The 16,829-nt window shown below is 39.5% G+C and overlaps 1 protein-coding gene across 1 annotated transcript in view; it reads right to left on the bottom strand.

Annotated features, from left to right (window-relative positions):
* Positions 1-4,118: 4,118 nt before the first annotated feature.
* Positions 4,119-16,829, bottom strand: part of FAT4 (FAT atypical cadherin 4) — a 144,026-nt gene continuing 131,315 nt past the window's right edge. Inside the window, exons 15-17 of the mRNA XM_035325202.1 lie at positions 16,492-16,709; positions 11,685-11,946; positions 4,119-7,559 (exon numbers count right to left, since the gene is read on the bottom strand). Of these exons, the coding sequence (XP_035181093.1) occupies positions 5,689-7,559; positions 11,685-11,946; positions 16,492-16,709 (2,351 nt within the window). The 3' untranslated portion in view covers positions 4,119-5,688. The remainder of the gene's footprint in view (positions 7,560-11,684; positions 11,947-16,491; positions 16,710-16,829) is intronic.

The raw sequence follows: 16,829 nt of genomic DNA on the forward strand, positions 1-16,829 counted from the left end.
ACGCACTGACTTTAAAGAACAGAGGGAAGATTGTTGAATGAATACATATATGGTCGTGGAAAAGGAAAATGATAAAAGGGGGAACACTTACAGGAGAAAACAGAGAGAGACCAACCTGTTCTTACCAACTTACTTCTTCCCTCAGTTCTATTAAAAATATGGCAACTTTTTTTTTTTTTTTTTTGATTCCTCTTTTTTCATCATTCTCCCTCTAAAATTTCAACACAAAAGATTAATTAGGAGCCTTTTATAGATTTCAGTTAAGAAAATGGCTTTTACATGGCAACATTTTAAAACACTGTGAAGGCTAATATCATTTGAATTTTATGCTTAAGAAATATACTCTACAGTACAAAAAAAAAAAAATAATAAAAAAATAATAAAAGACATTGCTTCCAAAGTGGCACAGGAGATTTATCAGTATGTACAGTAAAAGCACACAACACATCCTGTCATCTCAGAGTTATTTCAGCTCCTGCAGGAGCTGGCTGGCAAAAATTAAATATGATCAATATTACATAGAAGAAACATATGAAATACTTTAAATTTCTGTAGTGAAATTAGGCTAACTTAAAACAGCCAGTAAGCAAACTGGCTAATCATTGTTGGTTTTGTAGCAGAGGCAAGAATAAGAATCCAAGGCCGTCTGCCTACTACTTTCCTAATGTAGAAGAGAAACTGCAGATTTGGGACAGTGAGGCCAATCCTGTTCCCCCAGTCTGAGGAAGAGCATCAGAGCAGGGATCATTTTAAGGTGCCCTTTGTACACCTCATTTGTACCTCTGATGGACAGATCTTCAAATGTTCTGGTGCTAAGGAAGGACTGGTGCCCCTGGACAGCATTTCTCCTGTTTCTTTCTATGAGAACCAGAAGGGGATCTGGAGGGTGCCGGACTTACCTGGAATCACAGGATGGCTTAGGCTGGAAGAAACATCTAGAGGTCACACAGTCCAAAACAAGGCCAGCCTTGACGTTGGATGAAGTTCATCAGCTTGTTGTCCAAGCAAGTTTTGAGCACTTCCAGTGACAAGGATGGCACACGACCACTGGGCAACCTCTTGGCAGCACCTAACTATTCCCAGTGCCAGAATAGTTTCATTATATCCAACAGGAATTTACCTTTCTGCCATTTGTGGCTCTAGTCCTTTTGCTGTACACCTCTAAGGAATGTCTGGATCCATCTTCTTTTGTTGAAGGCATCTGTGAGATCTCCAACTCCTCCCTACCCCAAGCCTTCTTATTTCTAGGCTGGAATAATACATCCCCAGATGGATTTCACACTGCTACCCAATACTGTTTGAGTTGTTGGCTGCAGTCTGCAGTCATATTCATAGTCAGCTTGTTGACATGGGATGTTTTCACTAGAAGGATGTGGGACTTTATGACTTCATGTTACTTGTTAATGTATTGTGCCTGTTTTTTTTTTTTTTTTTTTTGTTTGTTTGTTTTGTTTTTCTTGCATGTTTCAAGTTGTATAACTGATGAAAAATATTTGAAGGTTTTGAATCAGACAAATCTAGATTTCACTTCCTTTAATAATTTAGGAGCCAACCAGAAATTACAGTTATTCAAGACTGTTGTGTTTTCACTTTTATAGCTACCCCAAGTGAATGCCGAGTAAATCTATCTTTATCTGATAAATCACTACGAGAAAACATTCCCATCTGAGATGACAATGACAGATTAACTCTGGCCCTCTCAAAGAAGCTGGACAGTGGCACAGCTCCCTTCCTCATCCCACAGGAAAGAAATCAGAGTTTGTCTTTGTAAGCTCCTAGTGGCCAGACAACAGGCAGTGGGAACAGAAACGTATTAATCCTACTCCTCCCTGAGGATGTAGGCAGAAAACAGAGGAAATCTCCATGCCTGAGCCCATGTCAGTTCATGCAGAGTATTGATGGGAGCCAGTCCTAGTCCCCATGCATGGGGGGGCTCACAGTTCTGTGGAACAGGGGTACCCTGTCTTGCCCTGGCTTCCCAAAAGGCTGGCTGCATGGCATGCTCCATCACTGAAACTAGACTCATGCTCAGAGATTTATGGGGAGACACAGAAAGGACTTTATTCAAAAAGACACAGGGCTGAAGAGAGTACAGGAATGATCTCCTTGACATTTAAGTCAGTCATTAGAAGAGTGATTAAAATAAGAATCAGGGAGATATAAGAAGTCTTTACCTGTAAGAGTTACATTATATGCTAATTTTACAGTGTAATCATTCTATTTTTCAAATATTCAAAAATATTTCAGTACTCATTGTAGATTTTTTAAATGTGTAAATTACTTCAGCATTTTAAATTTAAAATATATATTTTTTTAAAGTGTGTTTAATACGATTTTTTTTTTGATCTTGCACATGTGTAGATGTTACACCTGGAGTAATGTATGTACAATGTCCATTAATCAGTCTTATCCGATGCAGCTGATGGCAGAAACCATCAACCATGTCCTGCAAACAGTCAAGTAATAGTACAACTTTAACCACAGTACAATCTTGCTTGACTGCAGAAAGACTAGTCAATTAAAGTCACATTGCTGACATAAGATATATTGGAAAGCTCCTGGGCACTGAAGTGAGCAGTGCAGACTGTTTTCCTTTCCTGATATGTGATTTATAACGTCTCAGACTTTGAAAGAGGACCATGCAGTTCAGACGATGAAGCAGGGGAATTATGCAGCTTGCTCCTCACAACTTGAATAGTTTTGAATGACTGTTTCACATGATTCACTTGGAGCCTTTTTCTCATTCCCTTAATGAAGGAATTGAGACAGAAATGGATATATTTAAGTACCAAAAACAACTCTATGCTTTTCAGAAACAGAGAAACAAGGAAATCAGCAAAGCCTATAATTTTCTCTGTCAACATTTAGAATGCACTGCAACTCAATAAGCTGTAAACTGTATTAAAGGTATGACAAATTTTGTGCAAGGCCATTATTTTCCCTTAACAAGATTTTTTAATCATCTCAGAATGTTTAAGTGGCATAATGTAGCTCTCAATATGTTTGGTGTTATATTTAAAAGATTTCATTTGTTAAAGTTTTCATGTGTTACTAAAGTCAATGCTTGGATGTGGTATAGTTTGTATTAAAGGATAATATTCAAACTAAACGTACAGCTTTTTAACAGATGTTTAATTACAGCAGCTTCTCAAACTTCAAAATCATTTGTGTATCTCAGTTATTTCAGAAGAAACTACTTATATACAAATGTGTGCTACTTTGCCCCATTATCTTTTCACTATCGTGGGGCAAGACAAAGTTGGTAGCATTTTTATCTAAAGAGAGTATCAATTCCTCTTTGCTGGTTCCAAGATAAGCTGACCAAAAAACTCTAAAACAAACAAGATAAGAAAACTTGTTATTCTTCTAAATTCTTAAAAAAAAATACATCAATAAAAATGGTAACCTCAGAACTCACCTCTTGCTTGTATTGTAGTCTTAACTTTCTCACTGTTTGTATTCTCCAACAAGTTGTCTAAGTTTGATTTACTTTTTTATAAATATACAGGAATGCAGTTATTTATTGTCCAACTGCTGCTTTGTTACAGCAGAGTCTTGTTCTCACACCCATAACTATCTACTGGAAAGATTCAGGTTTGAATAGAGATAGAAGTCTTGATTAACAAATATAAAACTGGTTCCTATTAATAATCCTCTATGGACTAAAATGCAGTTTTGTTATGTTATTAGAAATCTGAAAGCAGACTGTACGTTTTGACAATGTCACAATGCTGCAATACTAACTCTTCTCCATCTCCCTGAGAAAGGTGAAACCTGCTACTTCTTAAACCAATCAAGGTCATTCATGATGTAAAAGACAGATACACTAAATGCTTCTCTCACCCTTGGCAAAATTTATCCCTTTGTGAGGAAGAACCCTACAATACATAGCAGTACCTTAAGAAGCATTCTGGGCTGGTGCTGCCCCTCTGCAGAGAGACTAATTTAATTTCCACAGTGATACCTGTGCTGCCTTCACTGACTGAACACTGAATGTATATTTTATGCCACCAACTTGCCTCTTAAAGTCCAATTTCTGTAAAAAAAAGTTAATAAAAGTGAAGATCAAAGAATGAGAAATAGTCACATGAAAGGTTTCCAATAACACACACTAAAGATTTTAAATAAATATTTTAATTCTATTATTGGCATTTACAAGTAGAAAGCATACAGTATGTTACAATTTTATCAAAATGTGAAAAATATGGATGTTACATAAGTAACAAATGTAAAAAAGGTATTTTTCTTACCTTCCCTGAAAGTAAGAAAACTATTCAGCATAGGAAAATATCGATATAAAAACACAGCTTAGGTAAAAAAAAAAATTGCAGTTTTTACACAGTACAATAGATTCATCAGATCTGCATGAAGATGTAAGGGCTTTGTGAAGTTCTACTTATCCTAAAACCAAGGGAATTTGAGTCAAACAGTAAGCTACATTAATGAGTCTACAAGTAGTTTTCCCTCATATCCGCTCCAAAATGCTAGAGTGCAGTAATTTTCTATACAATAAATAATTCTTCAAAGTTTTCATCATAGAAAATCATATAATGCAGAAAATGCCACTCCAAAGGTCAAAAAGGCTAGGCAGTGCTTTAATAATAATTATGATAATACTTATTATAGTGCTTTATAATTTCTAAGCACTTCAGATGAGTTAACTATTTAGTCCTCACAACACCCCTGTGAGGTAGGTGAGTGTTACTACTACCTTTCCAGAGTACAGATGGGACAATAGGATCTGGGGAGAAGTGCAGGCTGCAGCAGCTGCACAGCTACACTGAGAGGCCAAGAGATGTGGAAATGGAGTTTCTTTCCTCGTTCCCCTTGATCATGATGCTGTGAGCCAGGTGACCTGGCTGTGCTGTGCTGACATATGCTGAGCACTGCCCTCCCACTGGAACCACTGAAGGAGGGCAGGCAAGGAACAGGGTTGAGCATCCCCATATATTTTACAGAGATTCAGAAGCTCTCACACAACTTTGTCAATTAAAAAAAAAAAAAAAAAAAAAATCCCCAAAAGAAGACAGAATAGCCCCCAAACAAACAAATTAACAAGCTGAAAAGAACAGTATCTCCTAAAGTGCTGACCAGCTTGAGCTGCTTCTAGCACCTCTTGTATGGAATAAGATTTACAGCACTGTTGCCAGCAATTACTCAAGCTGATTTCTTCCATAATCTTTACATGTGAGCAACTGCAGGATATGGTAACTACGTTTTCTGAGACACCTTACTACTGTAATTCCTTCATTCATCATCCTTCTTCCATGTACTTCCTAAGGAAAATTAAATCCTCAATACTTTTGCATTGTAAAATACGTTAGTAGCTGGAGACAATATGCACATCCTTCACAATTAAAAAAAAAAAAATTAGTTCATTTTCAGAACAAAGCATTATTAATTTAAGAATCACAAACCAAACAATGGTAAATAGGAAACCCTTTTAAAAAGCTGCATGCCAAATATCTTGTTTCCAAATACATTGCATGCAGGAGAAATAAATTCATCCAAGCATAATTAAATTAAAAATGTTTTAAGTCTCTTTCAGCAGCATAATGGTTATTATTTTCAAAGTCTCCTCCAACCAAACTGGCCTGGGGTGTGAATGCTGACCTTTCCTTTCCTACAACCATACAATGGTCTGACTGTTCCATGGCCTTGCCCTGTGGCAATACCTGGAGACAAAGCCTATACGTACTGTTCTGCTTCCCCCTCCTTGGAAACAGGCTTCGTTGTACCACCTTTGCTGTCTTCACTTGCTGCTGCTGCTGCTGCTGTTTTTTCAGGAAGTGATGCCAAATCCTTGAAAACATCCACATAATGCCCGAAGCCCGGGCCCCAGTTCAAGAGGTTGTCCCAGTTGAAGCTTCCCGCCTGCTGCCCCAGCTTCACGGGCAAGGAGCTCTCCCCGGCGCCGGCCGCCTGTGCCCCCACGGGGCCTCCCTCCCCTCGGCGGCCGGGGTACCGCCGGGGCTTCAGCCTTGCACCATAGTTGTCCTCGTCATCCGCATCGGACTCGTTGACCTGGGATAACTTGGGCATCCTGGAGGTGTAGGTTATGGGCTTATCCCTGTCATACTCCATCTCGGAGCATGTGAAGGACTCGTGGGAGTCGCTGTCGGAGGAGGACTCGGGTGCGGGAATGCCATCGGCTGGGTTTCTCGTCCGGGACAGGGGTCTTCTGCAGTCTTCCTCGGAAGAGGACCGGCCATGGTCGGCGCTGCAGATGCTGGGGTTTCTGGGGCGAGGGGTGTTCAGTCTCTCCACCTCTTCGATGGACAGCCCCACTGGAGGAGCAGACTCCAGAGGGATCTGCCCAATAGGCTGTTTCAGGCGACTGCCCGGTCGGGAGCCATGGCTCGCCATGGTCTGCGGACTCTTACTTCTCCTCCCCAGCCGAGTGGCGTAGTTGAAAATGCCGGGCTGGCAGACGTCATTGTGCATCTCCAGCGGGCTCCCTTCCCTTATGGCGAGGTGCAGCTCCCTGGCCGGGCTGTGCCTGTAGAAGGTCGACGACTTGGAGAAGGGCGCGGGGCTGTGCCGAGACAGGGGGTTGGGAGTAGGGCAGGCCGAGTGGCTTAAAGACGTCGTCCTCAAGCCCTGCCCATACGACGGCTGGTACGTCAGGCTGCTGGCTCCCAGGGGCATGGGGGACTGCCGGGCAAAGCCCAGTGGGCTGTGCCTCTGGATGGAGAACTTTGGTGTGTGGCTCCGAAACTGCTTGTAGTGCTGGATGATGTCAGCATCCGAAGGGGCGATGCTGCTGGCATTGTCGATGTCGTAGTGCTCAATTTCGGGCTCGGGGGAGGCCAGAGGGGCACTGGGGATGGTCTCTGTGGCATGAGGGATGTCGGTCTCATCGTAGATGAGATAGGGGTTTTCCCTTTCAATGATATCAGGTTTTGGGTTCCCTTCGGGCTGCTTCCTGACTGTCATGTCATCGCCATACGGTGGGATGTTGTCAGGGTCATCAAATGCAACATTCTCGCTCCCTTTTTTCTTCTTCTCCTTTGTTTTCTTCTCCTCCTTTGGGGCTTTTGACTTCTTCCCTCGGCACTGGTTGCAGAGGATGAGGCTGAGGACCAGCAGTGCCAGCACCGTCGCGCAGCTGCCCACAATGGCTGGTACGGCCCAGAGGGGCAGGGACAGCTCAGCAGGGTGAGGAGATGGCAGGCACACGTGGCCACCACTGAGCCCTGATCTGCAGACATGGCCAGGGTCGCAGGAGACCCCCAGGCATGCCACCACCGTCTCACACCTCCGCCCTGCATACGCCTCAGGGCAGCTGCAGGTGAAGCCAGCGTGTGGCCCGGGCTCACAGCTGCCTCCATTTTGGCAGGGGTTGGAGGCGCAGGCGCCCGGCGGGACGCACTGGTAGGCATACCACTGGTTGATGCACATCAGCTCGCCCCAGCAGGGACTGCTGGCACAGACGTTGGGGCCACGGCAGCCAATCTTAACCGAGGGGTCTGTTTTGGAGAGGGTGGCGAGGCTGTGCTTGCCAGCGAAGGGGAGGCTCTCCTCGCCGTACTTGATGTAGGAAATGCAGCCGTCGAAGCCTAGGAAAGAAAGCACTAGTCACTTTGGGATCTGGAGATTGAGCATGCACTGTCAGAAGATACAGAAGAAACTCTGAGCATTGATGCCATGCTAAAGGTAAATTCTGCTACTGATCAGCAGATTAGAAACTCTGCAGTATGTATCTTACCCCTCTGGAATGAAAGGAAAAACAAACACACAAGCAACAAATTGCAAATCCCAAGACCATGACGGAGATGGCAGCCTTCTTTTGTGATGCTGTATTAAAATGTGGTGCAAATTGTGCTGTTAGTTACTAAATAAAGCCTCCTTATTTTCACAAACACGTCTTGGGTGTACTGAGCTTATGGTTGCTTCCCCACACTTTTACCTTCCGTTGTAATTAAAGTAGAAGTATCTGTGATATTAATGACTTTGGTGTAATTTTGAGTAACTCCACTTGTTTCACTTGAAGGACAGACTGTTCAGATGTTTCACTATCTAACAATCTGTGTTGAATCATTTAGAGTATGGTGCATGAAATGTTTTCTTGCTTTCTTTAAAAGTTTCCTCTTAGTTCTAATGACTATTTTGTTCATAAACTTTTGACAGTTTTGGGGGGTACATATTTGATAGGAGCTGAAATTTGCTTCTAAGCAAGAGAAGGTTAAGGCTGCTCATACCTGGAATTTCTGATGTAACCCTTATACCTTACAAAAACACTTTTATTTATTTAAAGTCTGCCAAATCAGAATTCAAAGAGGTCAAGGCTTTTAACTTCAACACTAAAATTTCAAAGCAACAGAAGTATTCTTATGTGAATAAACAAAATGTATTCAAACCTGCAGTTAAGAAACTGAAATAAACAAATCACATTTTCTAGAAGCCCTGCAAAATGTTTTGCACTTCCATTGCTTTGAAAGAACAGGCAAATGTTAGCAGAAGCCTACATACAATTCAAAATGTTGCTCTGGCTTTTGAAAATTAGCTAAGCTGCACAGGAGAAAGGACTACTGCCTGATTATTAAATATGTATCTCGAGTTTGGAAACTGGCAATATAGTTCAAATGAAGGAAAAACATAATACAAAATGAAATGAAAAAATGTGTTTTGGGTAAAAACAAGTTGCCCACGCATAAACTCAACTTTGTCACTTGCTGAGCAGATTAGATTTGAGCTTTGCAATGCAAATAGCTACTTTGGTGCCTGTAGCTTGCTTTTCTTACAGATAGGCTCATCAAAGGAAGTCTGAAGAACATTCTCAGATCTTTATCACAAAGTAGTTTCCCCTTAGAGCAAAATTATCTTGCTAAAATATTAAGTAACCATTTTGCCAAAATACTAAGCAATGAGATCTTTGGATTTTGCAGAAACATTATATTTTCTAAAAATATATCATTAAAGTAACTCAATTAATTTTCAATTCATAGACCCATTACATAGAAGCTAAATGAATGGCTCCACTTATTTCAGTAAATAAGCCAAGAATTCAAATGGTTACTATAGGGAAACATCTATTCTAATAGTATTTAATATCTTTCAAATGAATTTGAACAAATATTTCCTCTAATGACTTCATTCAATATATGTGAATGTTTTCCTTTTCTAATTTTCCCATATTTCTATAACTTCTTATCATCCACATGTAGGGAAACCTGTTCACAGCTGGCTTGGCTGTGCTAACAAAAAACATTAGCTATGATTTCCCTTGTGTTCTTTCCAGTTTACCCTTTCAGAACTGAAGTTTCCTGTTGTGCTTCAGCTAAGCCTCCTGTCTTACAGTGCTAAGGAAGGGCGCTGCTCATGGCAATACTTGTGTGCCTCTGAATCTAAAGGGAGCTTTTCCCAAACTTCCTATAGCTTAGTTGTAGTGCTACCTTGCCAGAGGTGACACAGAGTTTCAGCATCGCAAGAGCCCACAGAGATGGATTATCCCCAGCCTTTGTGCAGTTGTGTGAAGTCTATTGCCAGCCTAATAATTCTCTGTGTTCCTAAGAGTTAATCCTTTCTGCAAGGGTTTTAGAATAGTACAACCTAACGCTGGCCTCTGCTCAGAGCTGTGACAAAATGGTATGCACAGATTTGACTGCAAATTATACTCCCAGGTATAACATGTGCGATTGCTGTTAAGAAACGTTTCTTTCTCCTTAACTTCTGAGGGATGGTCCTTGGGATACCATTCACAGTGCCAGGTTTACACTAAAGTAATATTTAAGACCAATTTATCAGCCATTAAGCTTCAAAAACAATCTACAAGGAGCAGGAAAAGTGCCGCTACTCAGTTCTGAAGCACTGCACTTGAGTGAAACAAAAGGAGCAAATATTCCATGCATCATTAGTGTCAGAGGAAGTTTAATTTCTGCAAATGTACTTTGTGAATGAGAGAATAGCCACTATGAATAGTAAGTTCATGAATAGTTGTGTAAATATCCATAAAAATGGCTGATGCAGAGTTAAAAGTTATGAATATTGACTGTCTCGAAAAAGCAAATATATTCGAGTTGTATGAGGTGCTGTTATGGATTTGTAAGCTTCAAAGTATGTTGTTTTAAAATTTGAATGCTTTCTGATGTCAGAAATGAAATATGAATGGGTATCAATGTCAAATAAGTTTTGCTCAGAGATGCAAGTCATATAGCGTAAAGGGACATGAAAGTCCAAGGATTTTTTTGTAAGCAAGCATGTTATTTCTGTATTATTTCCATTTTGAAAGAGCTGTATTTTCCTTCAGCATTACTTATATTTTCATTTTCTGCTGTTTTCACATTCCCAAATAAAGAGGAAATTGAGGATTTAGGTTCACTTTGGAGACCAAGCAAAATGGAGGATTAGCTTGCCTCGTGCTTGGTGGTCCCTTTCAGCAGTGACGTGACACACAGCAACTGGGATTTTGTCAGGTCTACCCAGGTTTTAAAACATTGGATATCCCAGCTTCACAGCCCTGGAATCGTCACCCATGTATGTTTTTTGTCTGCCTTTAACAGTGCTTCAGATATTTTTGACCATCTGAGTTCATGCAGAGTTTTATGTCTCCCCCTTGTAAATCCTTGGTATGTCGTACACATTGTAATCCAGTATTAAAAAAAACATCATATGAACATGAGATTTTGGATTATACTATCATAGTGGAAGGCAGACAATCATAACTTGTCTGCTGCTGCATTAGACAGTGAGAACTTAGTGTCTTCAATTTACTTTGTTCCAGCTTTCTTAAAAGCCTCTTTGGCTTTTCCATGTATACGCTGCTCATAAAACATACATGTAAAAAGGGAAAAGGTAAGCATAGCATTCATATGATTTCATACCACATTTCAAACCAGTTCACAATACACAAATGTGAAGTGTGAATTTGCAGCTTTCAAAGTTACTTTATCTGGTCTCATTTCTTATAGTCAGGAAAATCTTTTAATATAAAAAACTTTGTGAAACCTATGCCTGCATTGTCTGGAATATCTCACAGTTTCTAGTGAAAATCACTTCCATCTTTACTTATTACTGGGGGAATAATATCAAATATATGTTATCTACATATTTTGCCAGGGTCTAAGGCAGTTACTTTAACTCTTAAGGGAGACTGATTTACTGATTTTACAGTTAGATGCTGGTCAGAGGGTGGTTCTTTATTGTCCTTGGTTTCTGTTGCTCAGAAATAAATCCTATTCTTCATCTGACAGCAGGATAAAGGAGGAGGAAGTTGGAGTTTCAGAAAATATTTTAATCATATTAATAACAGGCTAAATCCTGCAGTATTTATCAAACCCCTACAGAGACAAAGTTCTCATTTAGAATTTTTGCCTCAGTAGGTCTGCCTTGATTTTCCAGATTCTGACCCAGGTAGAGAATAGGTCCTTTCTTCTCCATTAACATAACAAAATCATTACAACTCTTTTGCAGACAAGCAAGCAAAACCTAACCCTGCCTCCAACAAGATCTGCAGATGGAATGCCGTCTTTTCAAAATAACAAGGCTGCAGTGTATATTAAAGGAACAAAATTTGCAATCCTTACTCATTCAAATTGCATTTTTCCTGGCAAAGTGTGGAAGTATATTAGTTACTGATAAAGCATTACAGTACTTTCTGCAACTTTTAAGCAAACAGACACCCTTTGTCTGGTCAAATGTGCTCATGTGCACTGTATTTAAAAAAGAATTAAAAAAAATAATACCTGCAACTGTGTTCTTGAAAGGTTGGCTTGGTGGGATTCCTCCCAAAGAAATTGTAAGAACATTTATTCCACCAAAATCTTGCGTGGTATGGAGAATGTCTCGGCTATGAGTCTTGTCAACTGACAGGATAGTGATGGAGCCGTTCTTCTCAATGAGTACAGAATGCCACTGGCCATCCGCAGTGTACACTTCCGGGATATTTCTCTCCACTTTCCCAGCAATTCCAGCATCAGATACGTAATGCACCTTCCCACTTTTTATCTGGTCAGAAAAAAAGCAAAATGCATCATTTTAAAAGATCGTTACAGACTACTTTCTGCCCCTATATACACATAAGAAATGTAATGCCTACTCAGTACAGTTACACATGGCCTTGGTTCTAGTAAGACGTTTGGGTGTATTTTTCCCTAAACAACCGTTTTATATTACAAATGCTTTAGTTATTTAGCACCAAAAATTTGGCTGCAATTAATTTCATTACTGCATCTGTAGAAAACTTAGAATTACGCTCCACTCATTCTTCAGCTACTCTCGTAAGAGGAGAACCTATTGAGAACACAGCTGTAGGGTGTGCGCATGACAAAACATTTTAACCAATAAAAGACAAACTTCCTTCTCCATCAATGCAAGTGGAGAAAATGCTCTGCAGAATGAACAGATGCTGTCCTTATCCCAAAAGCTTGCATCTAGTTTTCATTATGACACAATAGGAATATGTATGATGACACAATAGGAATATGTATGTCAGGAGTTGAGCAAGATTCCAATTTCCTGTTTGCTGCTAACTTGCATTTTGCAGAAAAATATATGTATTTTAAAAATCTTTCTAGAGACTTGTAAAGTCTATTATTTTGTGTGCATTTTCAAACGGTGCTTCCTCAGGCAAACTGATTTTAAACTTGCTAGCTATTAGAAAAAAAAATAGTATTATATCTGTGAATTTTTTTTTTTTTGCTTTTTCTTTGCAAATAATGCCACACTTTTGTGGCAGGATTTTAAACCTCTTATCAGTTCAGCATTAAATGATCCCCAAATTAGATTTAAGATAAAGGAGTGAAAAAAAAACAACACAAGTTTGTCAAATACTGTCTAAGAGTTGGGCATGTCAGCTGACCTCCTAAGGGCTGTACAAACTTGTAAGCTTTATGCAAGTTCATACAGTGGCTCTGCAACTTGTTGCAGATTTTCTTCCATATTCATCTCTGTTACTCTGCACATTGCTCATATGTGTTAAATAAGACAACTCCTTTCCCTTCTGTGTTCCTCCTTGATCTGCAACAGGAGCGTGCAGAACGTGCACATGCATTGTCCAGGAGTGGTCAGAGACACTGGTATGTTGAAAACTCTCTGAGCCTTGCACGCTTTGTTCCAGGAAAAATAATGTTCACCTGGGAAGAACTGTGAGGTGACACACCGACTACAAGAATGCTGTTCCATCTTCCAGAAACTGTTGAATACTCTGGATTTAATTCTTTAGTGATGCAACCTTTGTTCATACAGATCAGCTTCAAGATGGATGTAAGATCATGCTCATGTCCTGGCAGCATCCTGTGCCAAATGTATCTAGCACGTATTCCGTTTGAATCAAGAAAAGCAATGGTTAATATGTGCACACACTGTGCTTATACCTGCCATAATTTGGTTTATTTGAAGATGGACTATTTGGGAACTCACTGATAAAATTCCCTCTCAAAGACAAGATGCTTTTTGGTATTAGCAAACAGAGGTGGCAGACATCTAAATTATCATACAGCCCAAAGAAAACCCTATATTTGGAAATGCAGTAACACAGATGATCATTACATTTTAAATACCTTTTGCCATAATCATAAGTATTTATAAAAAGACTAACTGGGAAGAATATATACATATATTTATATTTGCAACAGTTCATTGGCTTGTTAGTTTTATTTTTTTTTTTTTTTCACTCCATGAAAATACTGTCTTGTGTTTTGGTCTTCATATAAACAAAAAGGAAAATACCATATCAGACAATACCCTCTAAGCTTATGGAAGGATAAAGCACAAACTTATATCTTCTAATTCCATATTAGAGAAGAATTGTATTACTATTTACCTGCCACCAATTGATAATTTCCATACTGATTTCTGACTTTAAAGGGCTATTTCTGTTTCTTTCAAACTTCATGTGACTAATGCTCATAAATATTATAGCAGTGGTTTTTACAAAATAAAATTTCCAGAGACAAGACTGGTCCATGACTTCTTTGACCAGGAAAATATAAGGAATGTTCTTCTTGGTTCCTTGAAGTACAAAGTATTTCTAAATTTGAAACAAATGCTGATGCTGACAATATCGAATAACACTCATTTCTAGTTTTTATTTAAATAGCTGAGTAACTGGTAAGTAGGCTATAATGAAAAGAAGAGCCACTAAAGAGAACATATTTCTAACTATAAGAATGATTCAACTTTACTAATATTCTGAATCTCCTTTACTGAGCAAATTGCTTCTTATTTGTCTTAAATCTGAGCACTAGCCTTTACAGATTTATAGCCCACTGGATAAGATAGTGTTGAAATGAGCTATGTTCTGATTTATTTCTGCAACTCAATATGTGCATATGTTAGCATATATAGGCAATGTGTAATCCACATTCTCTACTCATACAATTCATAGATCTTAGAGGTACATTATGTGAATCCAATCTGATTTTATATGAGATTTTCAGCTAAAACAAGACAGGTAATTTCACTTTTAACCAGCCGTATTTTTGCCCTTATTTCTAATTGAATTAGCTGTAGCATGCATTATTTGTTAGAAAATATGCTGTGACAAAGAGCTTTACTAATAAAGAAACCCCTGCCTTTTTCCTTTTTGTGCTTTTTTGAGGGGTATTTTCCATCTGAATTTGACTATTGCTTAATTTAATCTGCTAGTTTTTTTTTTTCATTTTTCCAAGATTAAGGAGCTCTTTATATCATAAATAAGACCCCTTTTCTCCAGGTTGAGTTTTTTTTTTTTTTTTTTTTTTTTAAAGGGAGGTTACATCCATCATGTAATGAATCAGTTGCTTGCAGTCTCAGTGGGTCTAATTTATTACCGTTTCTCTAATTTTATCCCAATCCCAGCTGTACCAAACTCAGCTGACTACAGATGAAAAACGTAAAGGCATGGAGGTAGTCACAGAGTGTATAGTTTTTTCTCTAGCACAATTTCATATTAAAACCACATGCAGGTTTTCTCTGAACGTTTATACTTTGGAAAACAAGCATATTAAAATACCCCAAAATCAGGCTAAGAAAATGTCTGCTTTGAAGCTGGACAGAAGAGCTATAAACGGAAGTTCTTAAAACTCATCTTCTGCACTGGGAGTATATTGAGATGCTAAGGAGACCTACATATGTCTGGCTTCGCCGACATCCTGGGCCACCACCACAGGAAGCCCTGGGTGTCAGCAGTGGTGCAGGAGTGCAGTACTAACTACAGTTAGTGCAGTGGTGCAGTACTAACTACAGTGAAACAGACCTTCTATTTTATTAACTAGCATCATCGGGGAACTTTTTGGCAACAGGCGGTACACTGAAGTTACCTCTTCTTCCTTAAAGGACTGCATCTGTTACTAGGCGAACCTCTGCTCTTTGCCTTTGTGCAGCTGGGGCTGGGACTTGACACTCTCCACTTACTTGTATAACTACACCAGTACTAACAATAATAAGTGTTTGCATAAATACACCACTAGTGCTTTCGGCCAGGAAAGGCAACTCTCTTTTTCTCTCTTGTTTTTTTTGTTTTGTTTTGTTTTTAATTAAAGCTTGAGAGCTGACATTACAAAGTCTACTACAGATAAAAAAGGTAGTATTTGTGTTCTTTATTTTTAACTCCAGAACACAAAATAATTAGATCTTATCAGCTAATATGACTGTGGCAGAAACTTTCTCATGGTAAAAGCATATGCCAGTGAACTACAGGAGACTTGCTTCTTAAAAGCAGCCAGTGTGACAGAAAAGCTCTGATCAGCACAGGATTTGGGCAGGTGGACAATATCAACGGGGCTGAAGCTTAGAAAGTGTGAATTTCTGTATGAGTTTCTTTAAAAGTCAGGGAAAAAAACTTGGAAAGCATTACAGCAGTCAAGGAAACTTGGAGCTTACACCAACCCAATAAAGGGGCTTGCCAACATCACTGCTGTACTCATTTAGAGTTATGAGTAAATGGACTGAGTCATAGCCAGGAACTGAACCATCTCTTTCTCTTGAGAAAGGTAACTTTTGCAGCAATAAACTCTTGGGAAAGAAAACTGTGTGGCATTTGAAGCACTAATTCAGCTATGTATCTCCAAATAATTTGATATTGACGTTGCTCTGTGGGTAACCTCATGAAGTCAAGTTATCCCTTACTTCCTAGTTTGATAAGCATGAGCCATGTTAGTAGGAATTCATGAAAACTTTTTGGCAATTGTTTGCTAGCTTAAGGATGGTCTGGGTTTGAGGCCTGAAAAATCAGAAGATAAAAGGCCAATGATGAAACGATTTGATCTGTAGAGTGTAACTTAATGACGATAACAAATATGGCAATATGTACCATTCCTGCTGCCTTAAAACAGTCACTATTTGGCATCTGGACAAAACTGATTAGATACAAAGCCATCAAGATCTTCTGATACCTTGGCAAATAGCAAGGGAATTGTTGAGAAGATTAATGATACTGGAGCAGTGCCTAGCTTTAGTTAAAGACCTTGTGTTTTAGAAAGGAAACAGCAAGAGTAATGGAAAAATGTGATTTTGATCACTATGCACGAGGCAGTCCAATCAAATCAAACTCAGCATTAGCTGTAATCTTACCTTCACGGTAGTGAAGTTGCTGCTTTCCTGGATGTGAACTAAAATCCCATTCTCGCTTCTTGTCCTGAATTTTACTTCCAGGCGGTCCACATTCAGGGGCCGTGGGCTGGCACCTCTAGCACTGTGTCTCATCATGTATTCACGCTTCCTATTTGGGCTCATGTGGTAGTCAAGTCGTCCTTTGCCTTCCAGCGATAAGGCAGTGTCGGCAGTAATATCTGGGACAAGGACAGGGAAATACTGAGTATGCAGCTCATTGCAGCTACAATACAGTGATCATCTTCCTGATAACAACCATTTTCTTCAGGGAGGAGATCAAGTTCAGAGCAGGTCAGTGG

The sequence above is a fragment of the Oxyura jamaicensis genome, chromosome 4 (genome assembly GCF_011077185.1).
Source record: "Oxyura jamaicensis isolate SHBP4307 breed ruddy duck chromosome 4, BPBGC_Ojam_1.0, whole genome shotgun sequence".
NCBI classification, from domain to species: Eukaryota; Metazoa; Chordata; class Aves; order Anseriformes; family Anatidae; genus Oxyura; species Oxyura jamaicensis.